The sequence below is a fragment of the Nannobrachium achirus genome, assembly GCF_963921795.1.
Source record: "Nannobrachium achirus genome assembly, chromosome: 24".
Classification (NCBI taxonomy): Eukaryota; Metazoa; Chordata; class Actinopteri; order Myctophiformes; family Myctophidae; genus Nannobrachium; species Nannobrachium achirus.
Window position 1 is genome coordinate 24,534,094 of NC_137831.1, and position 19,795 is coordinate 24,553,888.

At 43.7% G+C, this 19,795-nt stretch overlaps 2 protein-coding genes across 2 annotated transcripts in view; both read left to right on the forward strand.

Annotated features, from left to right (window-relative positions):
• Nucleotides 1–6,765, forward strand: part of shroom2b (shroom family member 2b) — a gene marked incomplete at both ends in the record, with an annotated part of 50,696 nt that extends 43,931 nt beyond the window's left edge. Inside the window, 3 exons of the mRNA XM_080720419.1 lie at nt 4,407–4,560; nt 5,777–6,052; nt 6,493–6,765. Coding sequence (XP_080576545.1) covers nt 4,407–4,560; nt 5,777–6,052; nt 6,493–6,765 — 703 coding nt within the window. The remainder of the gene's footprint in view (nt 1–4,406; nt 4,561–5,776; nt 6,053–6,492) is intronic.
• Nucleotides 6,766–18,225: 11,460 nt separating this feature from the next.
• On the forward strand, nt 18,226–18,996 carry LOC308280161 (claudin-34-like; the record flags this gene model as incomplete). The annotated part of the gene is made up of 1 exon (XM_080720422.1): nt 18,226–18,996. One exon carries the CDS (start codon nt 18,226–18,228, stop codon nt 18,994–18,996), a length of 771 nt encoding a protein of 256 aa, XP_080576548.1.
• Between the last annotated feature and the right edge of the window lie 799 nt (nt 18,997–19,795).

Genomic DNA, 19,795 nt, shown 5'->3' on the forward strand with positions numbered 1-19,795 from the left:
CAAAGTATAAAAAATGCTTTGAAATAATTTATTTAACTAAAGTAGTTTTAGTAACATTTGCAAGTTTTCAAATAATTGTAGTGGACTAAAAAGTACAATATTTGCCTCTGAAATGTAGTGGAGTAAAAGTATTGAAATTTGGAAAAACTCTTAAAGGTTTTTTTTTTTTTTTTTTTTCAAAAAGATTTTTTTTAAATGCATGGTGTATCACCTTTAAGTACAAGCTACTAACGGTAGTTACTTTCCACCACTGGGTAGGCTGATGTTAGGATTCAAGCTAGGATGTTCTGAATCAATGTTTGGTCAACACATTTTCAAAATACACTTTTGACATCACAGAATGTTAATTTAAACACCAGATATGTGGTTGATTTATCAAGACAGAGCATACTTTAAAATGTGTGCCAATGAGACGTGAGGTCCCACTGCGTTGAACTGAAAAACACTGCTCATTAGACTGCAGTAGCTGCAGTGTGACTTCAAGGACTACTCTGTTTCACATCAGAAAGATACGTTCTTAGGTGCGAATGTTCTACCCAAGTTAACTTGATGAGTAGTACATTCTATCCACTATCCACATTCTATCCAATACAAGTCCGTTCTTTGCATTCTTGGCATTGAGAAACCGCTGCTGTGCCAGAGAAATCACAATCTGGGAAGATAAACCTTTCGGTAAAACAAAAAGTCTTGAGAGATTGGGGAAAGCAAGATTGATCGAAATGTGATAACTTAACAAAACTAACACATATGAGCTTAAATGGAATAAAATCTGAACTAGGGTTGGGGGGGGGATATATTACCATCCATAGCTTGAATTGACAAATATGCTTGTAAATAAAGGATAAATATTGGAAAAGAATCCCTGAGAGTGTGACGCAGGACCAATGACTGGCTCACTGGCCCACATACAGTATGTGGGATACAGTACACAGCTAATTACCAACTAAATCAATAATTGTATCTGATTTACACATTTTGTTAGCTTTATACCTCCACAGCTGCATAGGTAGAACAGTGGTCTGTTACTGAGCAAAGCACCTGTCCATTCCTCACATAGCCTGCCCTCTGGTGGACCAACGTAGTATAACATCTAATATCCAAGGGAAAGTTATAACTCACTTTAGAGGACCTTACAGTACTAGCTACATTATAATAATAACTAGAAAGTTGCAATGGGAAATTGCAAGTGTGGTTGCCGTTGACTCTAATGGGTGCCAATCAGAGAAGGGGAAAAGAGTGACATCACGGTATCAAGGTATCGTGATGTCTGATAGGGTGAAGGCTTACAGCAGATAATGAGTAACTCGGACAAGTACTTCAATTGGAAAACGCTTAGAGGAAAAGGTTGTATCAGATGATGAGAAAGCCAGACAAGATCTATAGTCTGGTTTCCCTGTGGGGCAACCACACTAACTAGAAATTTAGTTCCTAGAGAAACTGTGGGGGCTTGCTGAAAACACGCGCAATGTATTTTATGTACTGTAGAAAATTTACACATCCCTCCTCAGACGGACTTTTCGACAGCTCAGAATTGGTTTCAGGAAAAGGTCTTTTGAACTCAATGTACTTTTGGGGTTTTGAAAGGCAGTACATACTAGAGGTCTTCACGGGTCCAAAAAAGCGAACCGAAATCGAAAAGTACCGTCAAATTTCGACCGATTCCGACCGGTTCCGAAATAATAATCAACTTACAAAACCAAACCCGAGTAGCCCCGTAACGGTCTTGTCCATTTCCGACCCGTTCCGACTTTCTTTCTTTTTTTACAGACCGAAACCCGTGACATGTTGTCCCGAAATCCTTTTATTTCCGAGGTTCCGAGAGACCCGACCATTAAATCATTATTAAAATCCCCTTTCATGTACCGAGATCCCTAACTCACGGCAGCTGTGCGGCGTGCGCTGTTTAACTGATTGACAGGCAGAAGAAGGCTGCCAAGGAATCTATAATTAACATCGAAACAAATGCAAGAGATAAAGGAATACTTTTAGGCTATTTTCTATCAACAGAGGTAAGTCATTTTCGGTTTGTTTGTCATGGTTTAACTTGTAGGCGAGTGCAGGAGAAGCTGCTACGCATCACGCACACGCATGCATTACGCACCAAGCTCTTTTTTCCCCGCTGTAAATCTGATCTTAGACCAGCATTATCATCTCACAGTTACAGCCATTCTTCATGTCGCTGCCTCGCGGCTAATAACGGACCTGAATCTGATCCTAGGTCAGCCTAAACACAGCACAGCACTCACTCCAGTCCGTTCCGTATCCAGATCATAGCGCAGCTGCAGCGCACGCCAGCGCACACACACACATTGATTGATTGCTTGCTTTATAGTTTGCATAAAAAGCATAAAGTACACACACGTCACACACACAGTACGGGTCCTGTCGGGTCCTCTCGGGTTATACACATGATGATTACAGTCCCGTGTCCGAAGTGTTCCGAGGGAAATGCGACCGTTTCCAACCCGGATCCGAGTGATTATGATAAAACACTGACCGAACCCGGTACGGGTCTCTCGGGTCCTCGGGTAATTTCGGGGTCGGGGCCCCCGTGAAGACCTCTAGTACATACCCATATATGGTTGTGTTGTGTGATGTCAGAGCAGAGCTCCTGGTCTGCTTAATATAAGGATTGAAGATGTCTACCTTGTCCCTGTAGAGAGAGAGACAGACAGACAGACAGACAGACAGACAGACATATAAAGGGGTACAAAGAGAGGATGTTACAGGGAGATAGAGAAGGAAGAAGGCAAGGGAAAGCATACTGTCTGAGGCCAAATAGTCATTCACCAAAAAGACCTACACTCCACCCTCATCTCAAGTCCATGTATAGAAGCAGTTTTGACGATGAACTGTCGCTCCTGGAAAGAGAAAGACCCAGATCTCCCTACACTCAGGTCTTCTCCCGTTCTGGGTGTCCACATGCCAGGAGCCACAATGATCTCTGTTGTCAACAAATGCGGAGGAATGGAGACGTCCCCTCGGTAGCCTGTCAAATAACCAGCCAGGAGGAGCAAGGGGACACAGACAAACCAAGATCTTGCGTTCAGTTTACCAAGGATTTGACCCAGCCAGGAGACTTAAATATATACCAGCTGACTTGCACAGGGACAAGAACTCGCATCTGTAAACTGTGCAACAAGAGTTTCAGTCAGTTAGGTGGCTTAAAGAGACACCACACTGGAGAAAAGCCTTACATCTGTAAATATTGTGACAAGAGATTCCCTCAGTCGGGCGACCTTAAGAAACACCAGCATATTCACACTGGAGAGAAACCCTTCCACTGTAATCATTGTGGCAAGAGTTTCCCTCGCTTATGGAACCTCAAGAAACACCAGCGTATTCACACTGCGGAAAAACCTTTCCCCTGTATTCATTGTGACAAGAGTTTCCCTCAGTTGTGGAACCTCAAGAGACACCTCCGTCTCCACACTGGAGAAAAACCCTATGTATGTAAACAGTGTGACAAGAGTTTCAGTCAGTTAGGTGATCTGCACACCCACCAGCGTATCCACACAGGAGAAAAACCTTTTCACTGTAAACTTTGTGACAAGAGTTTTAATCAGGTCGGCTATCTGAAGATACACCAGCGTATCCACACTGGAGAAAAACCTTACCACTGTAAACTATGTGACAAGAGTTTTAACCAGGTTGGTGGTCTAAAGAAACACCAGCGTATCCACACTGAAGAAAAACCTTACATCTGTAAAACAGTAAGAAGGCTTTCAGTCAATTAGGTCACCAGAAGAGACACCGTTGACACAAGGGCTGCAACTAACGATTATTTTCATAATTGATTAATCGGTAGATTCTCGAAGCGAGGAATCGGTTGTTTGACATTCGAACCCGAACCCTTTTTTTTTTGCTATCGCAATTTTGAACAGTGTTCTATTACTGGGGTACCTTTGGTTTCATTCTGAGAGCCTTCTGCCAATTCTGCCTTACTTCGCGCTGATTCTAGATCATCCTAAATCAGCAGACAAGTTTCACACTTATATGGGATCTATTTAGTATTATACTACTATACAGTGTTGTATTGGATGTGGTTGTACCAGTTCTAGTATTGTACCAGTTCTTGGTACCCAACCATAGATAAGAACATCTGAAAGAAGAATTCTTGGAAATTGCAAGTGTGGTTGCCTATTTATTGCCTAGATAGCCAGAACGTAATTTGAAGCTCGACCAATCCTCAAGCTTGTACCACTCCCCCAATGAACTCAATGAAGTACGTTTTATAGTCTGGATTGAACTATAATGTGTTGCCTACAGCAACCACACTAATAAACACTCTCTCGCTCCCTCCCTCTCTCTATGACTTTCTCCCTCTCTCTATCTCTCGTGTCTCCCTCTCTTCCTCATCTCTCTCTCCCTCCCTCTCTCTCTCTGTGGTTGTGTCCGTCCACCAGGAGAGAAGAGGTGTCCCTGGTTCCCAGCTCCTCCTACTACAACACGTCCGCTCCCAAGGCGGAGCTCCTCATCATGATGAAGGACATGCAGGGGCAGCTGGAGGACGAGGGGGAGTCTGAGGACGAGCTGGACACCGACCTGTCCAGCAAGAAGGTACTTACAGTACAAGACTCTAGTCTGATCAGAGCCCCATTGACCTCCAGTAAAATTAAATGTAATAATACTAATACCAGACCGGTGCCCGTTGGGCAGAACAGTCACTGTTAGACGTCCAGTTGTGCAATACCCGTTGTATCAGTCTGTGATGTCAGTAGTAGTACTATGACAGATGAAATCTGTATTTATTTCACTGTAAGTCACGACTGTGTGATTCCATGTTTTCCTCATCCTGGAAATCAATTTCTTTAACCACATTAAGCCTTACTTCCCTATTTTGGGCACAGTTTAATAAAGGTAAAGAAACATAAAAATTGGCTAATTGGTTGGTTAATTTCTCACTTTCACTGGGTCTGGGATACAGTACCATGAAGAACCATGCTCAAATCAAATCACTTCACATCACACACATTAAAGTGTTAATTAAACGAATATATCGCCGTTGTCGGGTGGAAACCTTGTACTATATGTCCAAAACGTTCCTTTTTTTTATTATTATTTAAAAAACCTTTCATGTATCAAGGTTACATGCAGACAGTGCAGACTACACAATGATTAGTCTCTAAGGTGGTCGTGTTCCATTTGATATCTTCTCCTATCACAGAAGCTCATGAATGTGCTGTGTTTGCGCATTGCTGTACTTCACCCAGCAGATATTGGATTTTGTTTTTATCATTGGTCATGTTTTCAAACTCTCCTTGGCAGGGACATGCTGGGCCCCTGATTCAGCCAGGGAAAAAGAGTTGGAGAGGCCCTCATTGCGCGCTATAGAGAGAGAGCTGCTGATTTGTGACAAAGTGACAAGCCAGTGGGCCAATTACATGAGTTATATTTCGGTGTTGTTGGGTGGAAACCTTGTATGTCCAAAACCGTTTGTTTTGTATTTATCATTTTAAAAATGATTTAAACTAGTGAAAACAGCCGATCTGCTGTTTTCACTACTTTTGTGCGACGTCCTTTATGATGAAGCAGGGCTTTGCTTTGCGAAAAAATGTATACATTTGAAACTTGGACATACAAGGTTTCTGCCCGACAGTGACGATTTACTTTGTTGGCCGTCCAGCCCCCAAAATGGAACGAAGTGGCCGACATTTAATTTTAAATTTTTTCCTAATGGCCGGACTGGACCGGCCGTTCGGGATTTGTCCCGCCTTTTCCCAATGGCCAGCACGTCCCTGCTCCTTGGTTATGATCTCCTCCTCCATCCATCCAGATGGAGCTGATCGACAGCCTGTCCATGAAGCTGGAGGTGCTGCGGGGCGAGGCGCGCGCAGCGCTCCAGGAGGAGGTGGAGTCCAACGAGGCGCTGGGGCGCGGCGTGGAGGAGGCGGTGCAGAGCCTGTGCCGGCCCAACCAGCTGGAGCGCTTCCGCATGTTCGTGGGCGACCTGGACAAGGTGGTCAGCCTGCTGCTGTCCCTGTCCGGCAGGCTGGCCCGCGTGGAGAACGCCCTCAACGGCCTGGAGGAGGACGGACAGGCCGACGAGAAGGTAGGGGAGGACGTGTGTGTGTGTGTGTGTGTGTGTTAGGGCATTCACCAAATATTGACACGCACACACACCCCTGGATGAGCAACACACACACACACACACACACACACACACACACACACACACACGCACACACACACACACACGTGTGCAACGCGTATCTGTCACGTATCTGTCCAACCAATCCGCCCAATGTTATTTATATCAGGTCGCACTTGTTGATGGTGACTTCACCAAGAAAAACAGATACGCGACAGATACGCCACCAAACGCAGTACTTGCGCACAAGTAGACCATGCACGAGGCGCAAGTTGGCACCTTGACAGAAGTGCCGTCTAGTTGCACCTGTATTCTTTTACAACTTTTTCTTTTTCAGTTATCTTTTTTAAACTCCTTTCTGTGCTTTTCTTCCCTCTTTCTAACATCCTCCCCCCTATCAGCGGACCCTGACGGAGAAGCGGCAGCTGCTGATCCGGCAGCACGAGGACGCCCGCGAGCTCAAGGAGAACCTCGACCGGCGCGAGCGCGCCGTCTCCGCCGCCATGGAGGAGCGGCTGGACGCCGAGGGCCTGGCGGACTACCGGCACTTCGTCAAGATGAAGTCGGCGCTCATCATCGAGCAGCGCAAGCTGGAGGACCGCATCAAGCTGGGCGAGGAGCAGCTCGCTTGCCTGGTGGACAGCCTGCCGCTGGAGCAGAGGGTGCTGTTCTGACGGTTAGACACCAGAGGGTGCTGTTCTGACCGTTAGACCACCAGAGGGTGCTGTTTTTCTTGACCGTTAGACACGGAAGGCTAGACGCCCTCCTTCGGCTCTGGAGCGTCTGGTAAAAAGCTCACAGAAACGTTAAGTTTGGTAGGCCAATCAGAGGCAGGTGGGGGGCGGTTCTTTTCGAACGCAAGCTCTCAAGAACAGCTGAGCAGTGCAACATCAGCGACTGGATGGAAACATGCCAATAAAGCTATGTTGAATTGAATGGTCAAGTCCCGGAAAAGACACGCTGTGATTGGCCGTTCAAGTCATTTTGAGTGGCAGCGTGCCTTCCACACTTCCCGCCTTGACTTTTTTTACAGGTTGCTCGACTGCAACGGCGAATGAGGTATCTATCTAGCTTTTTATATTTGGGTTCTGACACTGTGGGGAACAGTTTTCGCTGTGAAACCAAGTGGGGCTCTGCTTTGACCGGCGGGAATATTTCTTCTTTTTTTGTTTGCCGTGAAAGTGGACGCTGTTCTGAGCCAACCAGGTAAACACTTTTTCGCTGTAGAAACGGGTGCTGTTCTGGTCCAGGGGGAGCATTTTTCCACTGTGGAAGGAAGTAGCCCACCGTTCTTTCAGACTAAACGGGGGGGGGGGGGGGGGGGGGGGGCGGTTTTCACTGTGGACGTGACCGGGGGGAACATTTTTCCGCCACCGTGCAAGTGGGTGCGGCTCTGAAGGACCAGGGAAACACTCCTCACTCACTGTACAAGTGGGCTCTCTTCTGATCGGGGGCACATCTTTCACACTTTTGGGGAAACGCACATGCAAATGGTGACTTTGAAACCCGTTCAGAGAGGCAGAGAACAGTATTTAATTGCTTGCCTTGAATACTTCAAAATGTTTTCTAACCGATGATCTTGGTTGAACTAGATTGAGTTAAATTATGATGAAGGTAATACATTCATGGGGACATGTTCATCAAGACACACTGTTATGGACATTGAACCTATGACTTTCAGTTAAGTGATTGTAGGAATTGAATCTGTGACATTTTGATTGCAATAATGCTCTCTGCAGCTGTATTATGCAGCTTCCCCTTTAGACATGAGGCTAGTGAGCTCCAGCGCCCTCCGGTGGCTGAAGTGTGTACTTTATAATCCTATGTGTTTTAAGGTAATGTTCTAGTAATTTATTGTAGCCTATTAAATATTTACATTATGTACGCAAAGGAGGCTGTGTTTTCCCTTTAATGTAATTTCACTCATGACATTGTTTTTTCTCGATGTGATTTACGGCTTATATCCAAAATGCTACGTCAGTGTATTGAAAGAAAAAACAACAAACATTTGATTCAGTTCATCGTTAGGCATAAAACTATTATATAAAATATTAAATATAATGTCCATGAAAGTATTATCAGATTGTTGTTTTGGTTTGTTTTTTCAGCCAAGGACATACTGTCCGATTACTTAAATATTAACCGTCATCATTTAAAAATCACGTTTTAATTCGGTGCTGTGTCCCCTATTCTAAGAGTAGGTGTCACCTTTGAACAGAACACCTTTGTGCACTCAGTGTTGTAAAGTAACTAAAGCCCCTTTTCGACTGGAGCTTTAGCAGCACACCACACCACGCTACGCTACACCACACCACACTACACCACACCGCACTGCACCGCACCACATAAAAATATCTACATTTTCCATTACACAAAAGTACCCCTATCGGTAAGAAACAAATGTAACCTTTTAACTGTGATTATAATACAATATATTTTTTTATTTGTATGTACAACTATCCTAAATTATAATACCAAATAATGGATTATAACTGTGATTATAACACACTATAAAGTATTAATGTATTACTATGATAATTATAATACACTATAATAGATTATAATAGTGGTTATAATAACACAACAGAATCTATTATCATGTATTACAACTATATCCTGGTGATCTAAATGAGAAGTCAGTGAGTGATCAGTCATTATGGCCCTGTTTGGCCTAGCTCAGACTTACTCTAGATCGGATACTTTTTAGTACCATGTTTAGTACCACTTTCACACCACTCTACCCAGGTCCTTGTAGTGGAAAACCTGGCACAAGTGGGAGGTGTGGTGTGGTGTGGAGTGGTGTGGTGTTGGGCCAGTGGAAAGGGGACTTAAAGGACAACTTTAGTTTTTTACAACAAGGGTTCATATTTTAGATTGTAATTAAAGAATATAAAAGATGAGTGTTAAATTGATTTCATTTACTTCTCTCTATTGTTTTAGAGATTCTTATTTCAGTGGTTGGGGGCATGCGTACAAGTGGCTAAATATGTCATTTTACACAGAATAAGCCCATTCCCAAGATACAACACAACCTTTCATGGTTGGATGTGACGTATGGGGGCTAGAAGTGTTACTGTAAATAGCAATAAAGCAACTGCTGGCTTATTGTGTGTAAAAAGACATATTTAGCCACTTGTACACATGCCCCCAAGCGTACGCATGCCCCACATTTTAGCACAGTAAACGCGATAAAACAATAGAACGAAGCAAATGAAAACATTTTAACACTCACTTTTTCTTTTCTCTAATTACAATCTAAAATATGAACCCTTGTTGTAAAAAAGTTGTCCTTTAAGTACATTTACTCAAGTACTGTAATTTCGAGTTACTTTTACTTTAGTGGTGTATTTCCAACTTTCAGTACTTTTACTTCCACAACAACTCAGAGTCAAATATTGTACTTCAATTATTTGAAAACTTTAGTTACTAGTTAAATTGTATATTTTGATTATTACTACAAAACATGCATTAACCACTTAATTTCGTCCAATTGAACGACGTATTGTAGATCTGCTATTTTTCTCAAGACTTTTATACATTTTATACATTTGAAAACTTGTGAAATGGGACATTCTGCATAACGAGTGCTTTCTATTTTGGGTACATTTTGATACCGACACTTTGGTACTTTCACTCGAGCACATTTTGAATTCAGAACTTTAACTTGTAACCGATTATTTCTACATTGCAGTATTGATACTTTTACTTGAGTAAAATACGTGAGTACCTTTCCCACCACTGTGTGCAGTGCACCTTCAAGTATTAAGAACATCTGGGATGAAAATGAAAAATCGATTGTGAAAATAGCAGATCTACACGCTCACAACGCCTCACGTTGCGAGGTGTTGTCTATTTTCACAATTTCTGCCTCTGACAATTTGGCCAATGTTTAATTTGTCATTTTAAAGGTATTAAAAAGTCCTTCAATTGTCACTTTAGAAATGTGCATGTACCCTCTCTATACACTTAAACTTTGGTTTGTTTACATTAAGTTAATCATCTGGGAACTCCCCTAAATAATTTGGGGACCCCCCTGGGGGTCCCAGCCCACAGGTTGAGAACCACTGTTCTAGGTTATTGGCTACATTATCGCTGCCTGTCAGGTAGAAACCCTACATCTCCATTTTTATTTTTTTTTTCATTTTTTTTCCATAAATGAATGCCCTATTTTATATTTTGTCGTATGACAGTGTTGCATAAAATTTGAGAAAATAGCCGATCTACGAGCTCACAACGCATATAATAATATGTAGTAACTCTGGGGACCCCCTAGGGTCCCGGACCCCCTGTTGAAGACCTCTGGTATACAGTATAAGATGATGAAATGATTCTGTTACTTTTTACTGACAATGCTGGGTTGTTCCAGCAGTCACTATTTGATTGTTCTTTTGTACGACGCGATAATACATTAATTTAATTTGGGAATATCTCAGCCGTAGTCCCAGTTGTTTAATTTTTACTTTGATATTTTTCAAAACGTTTATTTCATAATGTCATGGAGTATTTATTTATCCAGGTTTTTGAAAAACACACAGTTAGTGATGCAGTTCCTGTCTACAGAATGTATGATTATGTTCTAATCTAGACATTTTTTGGCCATTAGGTGGCGCTCTTACCCAGAACAAACTAGCACAATGCATCGAGTGTGTGGCAGGTAGAAAGTCAGTGTCACAGACTCACATAGCCTACACTCGCTGCTTTGGGGATCGAACCTGGGACCTTCTGCTTACACAGCGGTCTCTTATCTCTCTTAACTGCTAAAACACCCTGTGGTAGCAATCTCAAACTAGTTCTGCTTTTAAAAAATATATATATATTGAAGTGTGGTTGATGTTTTCCATTGTATGCAATTGAGGTTCATTTCAATTTTGTTATCATAAAGTTAGCACTTTACTTCTTTGGCTTGCCCTGTTCTCTGACCTCCCACCCGTCTCTTAACCACTGAAGCCTGATTTCGGCTATTCCGGCAGATCCACAAGCTCACAACGCATTGTGATCTGCTATTTAAAAGAAATTACAATAATCTTCGGAAATATCCTATATGCCTAATGATAGCCTAATGATGACCAAAACAGGGACTACAGGGTGAACGTGGTTAAGCGTAATTTAGTCAAGCGATATGACAGTTAAAACAAAGCAAAAAAACGACGCTTTACTTTCTCTCTACCTGAAGATGTGCCTATTTCAGTACAGAAGCCTCTCAGTTGTAGGGCATGATATGACATTTTACATGACGATTAATTGTCACTCAAATAATTGGCGATTAACGATTTAATTGTGTTTTTGTCATTGACAATTACATTTCTGTTTGGCTTTTAGGCTTTGAAGTTGCACATGGCAGATATGACACAAAACCTAAATACACGAAGAAATTAGTGACATATTCGACAACTTGCTACTTAAAAAATAACATTGATAGTGGAAATAGCCGATCTACAAGCTCACAACGCGTCGCGATGCGACGCGTTGTGAGCTTGTAGATCTGCTATTTCCACTATTTCTGACATTTTTCAACAGTCACGATTATGATGATTATGACAAAATAATTGCGATAATGTCAAATAATCACGATTAGACGATTATGTAATAATTGTGACAGCCCTACTCAGTTGTTCATCTCCCAGGACTGCGGTGGGTGTGTTCAGTAAAAATCAATACTGTGTAATGTGTATACGGTGCGGTACACCACCCATATACTTCATGTACAGTATGCAGTGCACTCTGTCACATCGATGAATGCAATAAATGATTTAAGCTAAACGGGCTGGTGGTGGCTGTTTGTCCTTCTTGTTCAGAGATCGTTCTCTTTCAAGCATGTCTCTTTCACCAGACGTCTCCCCCCACATTCAGCATAGGCTACAACCAGAATATTCTTTATAACCGTGATTCTCAAACTATTTAATGTCAACCCTTAACTCTTGAGAGTGTAGGCCTACTTCTTTTTTAATATCCAACTTTGATTTTGTAATGGAAGTGAATGCTAGTCGGATGATCTTAAACCCTTCCTCTTGGAGATTAAACCAAAGGTGAGTTAATGTACAATTTATACAACAATGCCTGCCTACAACATCTAGATAATGTAGCCTACACCTGAACCCAATGGTCCTTTTTATCCTTTGTATGTTAAACAGACTTTGTTGAAGACCATGGTGGTTAGAATGAAGCAGTTGTCTGGGGTTCCCGAAGGTTCACGGTTCAATTCCCGTCTCCTCCTCGCATCAATGCCGATGTGTCCTTGAGCAAGACGCTGCTCCAGACAAGCAGGTTGGTGCCTTGTGTGATTGCCACTGTTGATGTGTGAATGTGAAACACAACGTTGTAATGCACTTATAGAAGGGGCGGCCGGGTGGTATCCACCACCACAAAGTCTAGTGGTTTTAGTCAACTGCAACTACAGTACATAATATGTTTGGGCTGAGGCCTATAGTGACTCCTAGCCTCGTAAACCAGCCTCGTCCTGAAATTCTGATTCGATTTCTAGTGAGCCTCAGGAGGAGGCGGTTTTAGTGGCTCCCAGGGCTGGGGTGGGGCCTGGCAGTGGGGGGGTATTGAACGTGAGGGGTAGGACGAAGGCGCTACGTCGTCCCGGTGGGGGCTCCTCACCGGCAGGTGAGCCAGTATAGGGTACAACAGCAGTGGCAACATAAATGTGTGTGTTGGGTTAAACTAAATTGGGAGGATGTATTGGCAACTACATTTTTTTTTAAAGAAAGTAAAACACTTTGAATTGATATCAAACTCTATAAACCTGCTCCTAAAAGCACTGTTTCTCAACATCTGGTCTGGAGACCCATAAGGGTCCATTTGGACCCCTGGTGGTCCCAAACCAGTGTCCTAAACAAATTCCATTACCATCCAAGATCTACAGGATTGAAGTCGTTCATAATCATAAAGTAGAGATACCCCAGGCTGCTCTTTTGTCATTTTCAATGGTCATTCATGCCATTTCTATTTCACCGGTTGCTCAACTTTGATTACATGGGAGTGACAAAGTAAACAACCTAGAATAGATCTTTACAACTCCATGCTGGGACAAAGTTTACACTGACTGTAACTTACAATAACTGTATCTGATGAATAAGGCCTATTACTGGCAGGCTGCTGTGGTAGTAGGACACAGGCTGTACTCATTTGGATAAAGCAACAACAGGGATCAGGTTGAAGTGCACATCTTCAACATATTGTCTTTGCGTTGGAAGTTGCCCCCAGTGAAAATGGAAGAGGACAATGTCCCATTTCGGTTCCCTCCGGGCGCTTTGGCCACACAGCTGTGCTAGAAGAAATTGTCTACATCTGGGGAGGGTAACCTTACAACAATATGCTTTATTCCTTTGATGTTGACACCGGCAGCAAAAAAAACAATATTTCTGGCATAATTCCAGAAGCAAGGAGGTGCCACTCGGCTTGTGCCCTTGTGCACCGAGTGCCGCGCTGCGAGCTTGTATATCTGCTATTTTTGTAAAAATTGGAAAAGTCTTTGAATATTTCAAATCCTTCTAAGAAACATAGAAACCTATGTTTCTATGTCAGTGGTGCTCAAACCTTTTCACGTGAAGGACCCCCAAAATTATATGTATTTGGCCACGGACCCCCAACTCAAAATATTTAGTTCCAGGGACCCCCCAGAAGCAAAATTTGAGTTACAAATGTTTGCTTAAAAAAATACATATATTCAAAGATTTGCACACATTTCTGCTATTTTTCAATCGCTAAATAATTAAGGCCCCTCCACCTTGGGCCCTAGTAACTCAGTCCCACTTTCCTCCCCCTTGTGACGCCCCTGCACGGCACCCACTTTGAGAAACCCCGATTTAGGGTCCCGCTCGGACCTCTGTGCCAAGCGGATACTGTAAAAAAGCACACACCCACAGGTGATGGTCAGACACACTCCTTCCCATCATTGCTCTTACAGTGGGTCGGTCAATCATTGACAGCACAGAGAAGTGATGAGAGCTGCATGCAGGTGAAGGGTTGTCACGATGAGGAAGTGCTACAGTCGTGCTGTCTTCGTCGCATGACACACAATACCACACTCCGAGCATACTGTCTTCAGGTCTCACATTGTTGTCTGACTAGCAATAAGGATCTCTTCAGCTCCTCCAATGTAGGCCTACCTTTCTACCGCACACTAATAAGGTAATTAATGTAATTATTATAACTAATTGCTGATTATCATCAGTTAATTCATTTAGGAAGAATATTCATGATGTGTAATGTCATATCAATTTAGATACTGTACTCCTTTGACCACATTATTGTTGGCTTATAGCAGATCTAAAGGCTCGCACATACTGTATATTATTATTATTACTAGAAGCTGGGCCGCCCTTCGGGCGGCCCAGCGTCTAGTCGGCGACCTGGCCAACTCGGAACAATGTAAATAGGGAATGAATGCCCCGCCCTTTAATGCAAACCCCATTATACCTGTTTTCATAGGACCCGTTTTGACCATTTGTCTGCCTGTGTCCATTTTTGCCCATATATGGAGATATCTGTATCTGTCTGTCGGTGTCCATTTTATGTCCATATATGGAGATCACTGCAGTTATAGTTCTGGGTCCATTTTATGCCCATATATGCCCATATATGGAGATATCTGTCTATCTGCATCCATTTTATGCCCATATATGGAGATCTCTGTATCTGTCTGTCTGTGTCCCTTTTATGCCCGTATATGGAGATCTTTGTGATTCTGCATCCATTGTATGCCCATATATGCCATATATGGAGATATCTGTTTATCTGCGTCCATTTTATGCCCATATATGAGATTTCTGTCGCTTTTTCAAACAATCGTGGGTCGGGTCGGGTTGAGGCCGAGCACTGCACTACCTGCTGCGGTGGGGAACGCACGTGCCGAATTTGAAATAGGGAATGAATGCCCCACCCTTTAATGCAAACCCCATGAATGCCCCACCCTTTAATGCAAACCCCAATATACCTGTTGTCATAGGACCCGTTTTGACCATCTGTTTGTCTTTGTCCACTTATGCCCATATATGAAGATCTCTGCACACACAGTACCGGTTGCGGAAAACTCTGATGTCAGACTTTATGCCCATATCTGGAGAACGCGCGTGCCGGTGGGAAGAAGGGTTCTCGAGATACGCGGATTACATACATACATACACATTCACAGAGATTTTGTGTTGACTCATGTGGCGTACGATGTCAGAGCCTTTTATGAAGTGATGTCACAATGACTCAGCGCTTGCGCCGATTTCCTCCGGAACAGCCTGATGTCAACAATCAGCTCCGCATAAGGAGATTCCGAACGTTTCGCGCCGGTTTCGGAAAACCGCGAGTCGGGTCGGGTCGAGGCCTGGCACTGCACTCCGCGCGGCGGCGGGGAACGCGCGTGCCGAATCTGAAGCCGGTGGGACGAACGGTTCTCGAGATACGCGGATTACAAACAAACAGACAGAGATTTGTCGCATTTATAGATAGATTAGCTCATACTATGAGCTTGTAGATTGGCTGTTTAAAGCTGTAGGCTACTATGTAAGTTGCCCATCTAGTGGTCAGTAGCGGTATTGCTTTTTTCGGCTGGAGTCGTCGCGGACCACCGCCGCGGACCACCGTAGCGGCGCCGCAAACCACCGCGACCGATAGTAATCCGTGGAGGGGTAGAACGCATGGTAGAACGTAATTTTCTGGCCAGGATTTGTGGATTAAGAGGTTAAAATCCTTCACCATGGTAAACACTGTAGCCAAACGGAGGCGCTTCCTGGGGACCAGAGCAGATAAGCTGTGATTGGCTGGTAGTGTACCATGTGTGCATGATCGGCGATGTGATTGGGCAACGTATACACAACGTATACAGATGATGCAGATTACGTCATCATGGCGTGAAATTCTCCCCCCCTCACGGCTCATAGAAAACATATAAAGAGAAGGCTTCAGAAGCTGAAAATAACGGAGTGGGTGTTCTAAAACTTTAGCGATTTAACAGTTAGGACAATTTTAAGATTTGTTTTATAAAAAAAGTTACATAGTAAAACTTTAAGCTATATAGCAATTAAATGGGTTTTAATGATTTGTGAAGTGGGATGTTGTTGTTTCTGTGGAAACGTCAGATTACTTGTTAGATATGCCCTCCATGATACTACATTATGTTCCATTTGTGTCTCTTAAGCGTGTTTCCTGTGATCATTTCATGACATCAGCCCTCGTTCCTCTCAAACACTGACAGCATTTGTAAGCGTTTAGATGATGTGCTTGTCCATGAAAGTGGTTCTCAGCGTGGGGCATCAAATTCAGTTTAACCACTTAATCCCTATTTTATACATTGGCTATTTGAAAATAGACGGTCTACAACCTCACAACGTTAAAATGATAAAGATGTCTTGAAGAATTGAGAATTATATTTTGAACAAGCTTTATCACAAATCTTCCCTTATGGGGGTCTCAGGCACAAAATAATTTCACATGGGGCTCTGAGGCCAAATATGTTTCAATTTGGCCCAACTCTTTTCAAGCATTTGTCTAAACTGATATCAATAAAGGCAGGCACAAAGATATCAATATTTGGAAACAAACCCAGGTTTGATCGATATTGATAAAATGCATACAGACTTTAGTGTAGGCTATCTGTCAAAACTATAAACACAATGGGTGGCATAGTTCAGGGGTAGAAAACCGTTATTAGAGCACAAAGGGTTCCCGAAGGGTTCGCAGTTCGAATCCAGGCTTCCCCTGAGTTAATGTCGAAGAGTCCTTGAGCAAGACTCTGAACCCCTAATTGGTCCCGGTGAGTAGGTTGGTGCCTTGCATGGTTTCCTCTGCCACTGGTGTATGAATGTGTGCGTGAATGGGTGAATGTAATGCACGCGTAAAGCGCCTTAGATAAACACGCTATATAAATGCACCATTTACCATTTTACAATACCTCGAGAGGATTGTGGTTATTTGAGTGTAAGTGTAAACGTAGGTCACCTAGGAATATAAAACAAGCATATAAAATGTGTTGTAAAGCATATTTTATTGTTTTAGGCTCTGTATGGAAACTAAATCAGTGTAAGCTATTGTATTATTAACCCAGAAGTTACATTTAGTAAAGTATGTTGTAAAGCATACAGGTCACAACACATCTAAAATAAAGCTTACGTGGTTATTTAATAATATCATTTTGTACGTTTGGATCCCAAGAGTCCCTTAATGTAGTTGAGTCAAAAGTGCAATATTTCTATCTGAAATGTAGCACAATACTGAAGTAAATGTACTGCTGTCCACCTCTGCCAACCAGTTACAGTAGAATTTGCACAGAATAGAATAGGACCTCTGTCAGCTGCTCCTCTGAAATAGAAGCAGGCTGTGCAGACACTTTTCAAACAATGACAACAATGGCCAATGTTTGGCTTGTGGCGGGGAGAGAATTACCAGCAAGAGCCACCCTTATTACGATTATGATGGGGAAATATGTGAACTATGGACTCCCATTTCACAAAAGGCGTCGTGTTTTAATCACTTTTAACCTTGGCATCCATATTTTGGGCATGTCATAATAGGTGCAAAGGAGGAAGGTCACGCAGGCCTCGAGCCTGAATCAAATCGGCAGTTGAAGCAATAGCCCTCCACTGGCACGCCCCTCGACCAGACAATATCAACAAAACCCCAGTATTTACACATAGTATTTAATGAATAACATTCCCTTCCCTTTGGTTTCTACATGCGTCTCTTTCTGGAGTGAATACGTACTTGTGTCGCAGAGCGCCAGTGTTGTAAAACTCATAAACAGCTGTTATTCTTTTGTAACCTCTCGCAGGGGAGCCTGCCTCGGGAAGCCTGTCGCCACTGTGTTTGCTGAAGTATCCCTGGAAACAACAGGTGGATAAGCTGAAGGTGACGGGAGACTGAGAGAGAGAGGGAGAGAGAGAGGTGGTCACAAACAGGGAGAGAGAGAGAATGAAGAGCTTATGACAGAAAAATAGAAAAACCGACGGAGAGAAAGAAGTTAGTATCTCTGCCTGGATGAGAGATGTTGTCTTCCAATGAGAGGGCTTTGATCTTCTGACCATGCCTTCAGACTGTTCATCCTGTGCTTCAGTAATTCCTCCTCCCTCAGCGTCTGGGTGGAGGTGCCAGTGAAGCTGCACGGTGCATTCGTCCTACGAGTGGAGGTGCCCAAGTGAACAATGCCTTATCTGGTCCACACCTCCCACTCCCAGCTCGGGGCCCTGCCTCTGGGGTGCATCGGCTGGACCCTCACCCTGATGGCCCTGGGAATCATCCAGTGGAGGGTGTGGTACGTGGACGACCTGGAGTACATCACGTCCGGCGAGGCCTGGGTGGGCGTGTGGAGGGCCTGCTTCTACAGCCACACCCTGGTGTCCCCCGAGTTCCGGGTGATGTTCTGCCAGAGCTTCGGGCTGGCCGACGACTTCGCCCCTACGGAGGTGAAGGTCGCTCAGGTGCTCATGCTGGCGTCCGCAGCTCTTGGCTTGCTGGGGAACGCGTTTGCCCTCTACGCCCTGAGGAACGTGCACCTTGGGCTGGACAAGGGCGTGCCGATACGGGCCGCCTTCTCGGCCGGGGGCGGGCTACTCTTACTGGCCGCCGCGACGTCACTCACGCCCCTCGCGTGGAATATGTACGCGGTGGTGAACAATCAGACCATCATATTCCCCCCCGACTTCCACATGCCCAAGGCCCCCGTCTCGCAGAAGGTGGGGGCGGGCATCATGGTGGGGATCATAGCATCCGTTCTGACACTGACCTCTGGGGTGATGTACTTGAACTACAGGCCGCCTAAAAGGTCAGGACACAGGGTCCAACCTTCTCCGCAGGCTGAACGATGCTTGGGAGAGCCAACGTCTTCAGGAAGTGGAGATAAAACTATTAATACCCAGAGGGTGACTTTGACGAGTGACAGAGGGCTTGACAACCCAGGATTTGAAACTGTTTAAAACTGAACCTGTGGAACGTCATGGTCCAGTTTGTGAGTCCTTGCTGTCGGGTGGAAACCTTGCATTTCCAAAACCGTTACTTTTCATTGGTCAAATTCAAATATGTACTGTATACAGTATGTGTCATAAATAGTATAATGGCCAATTTACAAGATCACAATACGTTGTGACACTCTTGTACGACAAAGTAGGGCATCAATTTGAGGGGGTGGGCATACAAATATTAAATATGGAGACAAAAGGTTCCTGCCTTCCTAGGCTATGTACGTACGGTACGTATGTACAGTATATATGTATACGTTTAGTCATTTCACTGAGCCAGCTGTAATGTGCTGTTTAATACTGCCTAAACTATTTGTTGATGTTTAGTTCCTTTTGTTTTAATTCTGCAATAAAGCTGCCTTTATCGAAGACTGTAATAGTTGTTAAATATACGATATTCTAATGTTGACATCAGCTGAATTAAGATTGGAACATTATTATTGATTCTATTTATCTGACTGCCAGCTCAGTGGCCTTAGCCCTGAGACTGGGAGGTTGGGTTCGATCCCGGCCGGGTCAAACCAAAACACTCCCTGCTTGGCACTCAGCATTAAGGATTGGATTGGGGGTAAGTCCCTGCGACATACAAGCGCCATGTCCAGGGGGTGTAATTTACATCAAGCTGCCTCATGCTACAGAAGCCCTATGAACCTCATGGCTCGGCAAGGCCTACTTATTATAACTTTAAGGCTACCTCTCATATGCAAATATCCATTTTCTGAAGCCCAGGAGGCCCTCGGATTCTTCCCTGATCCCT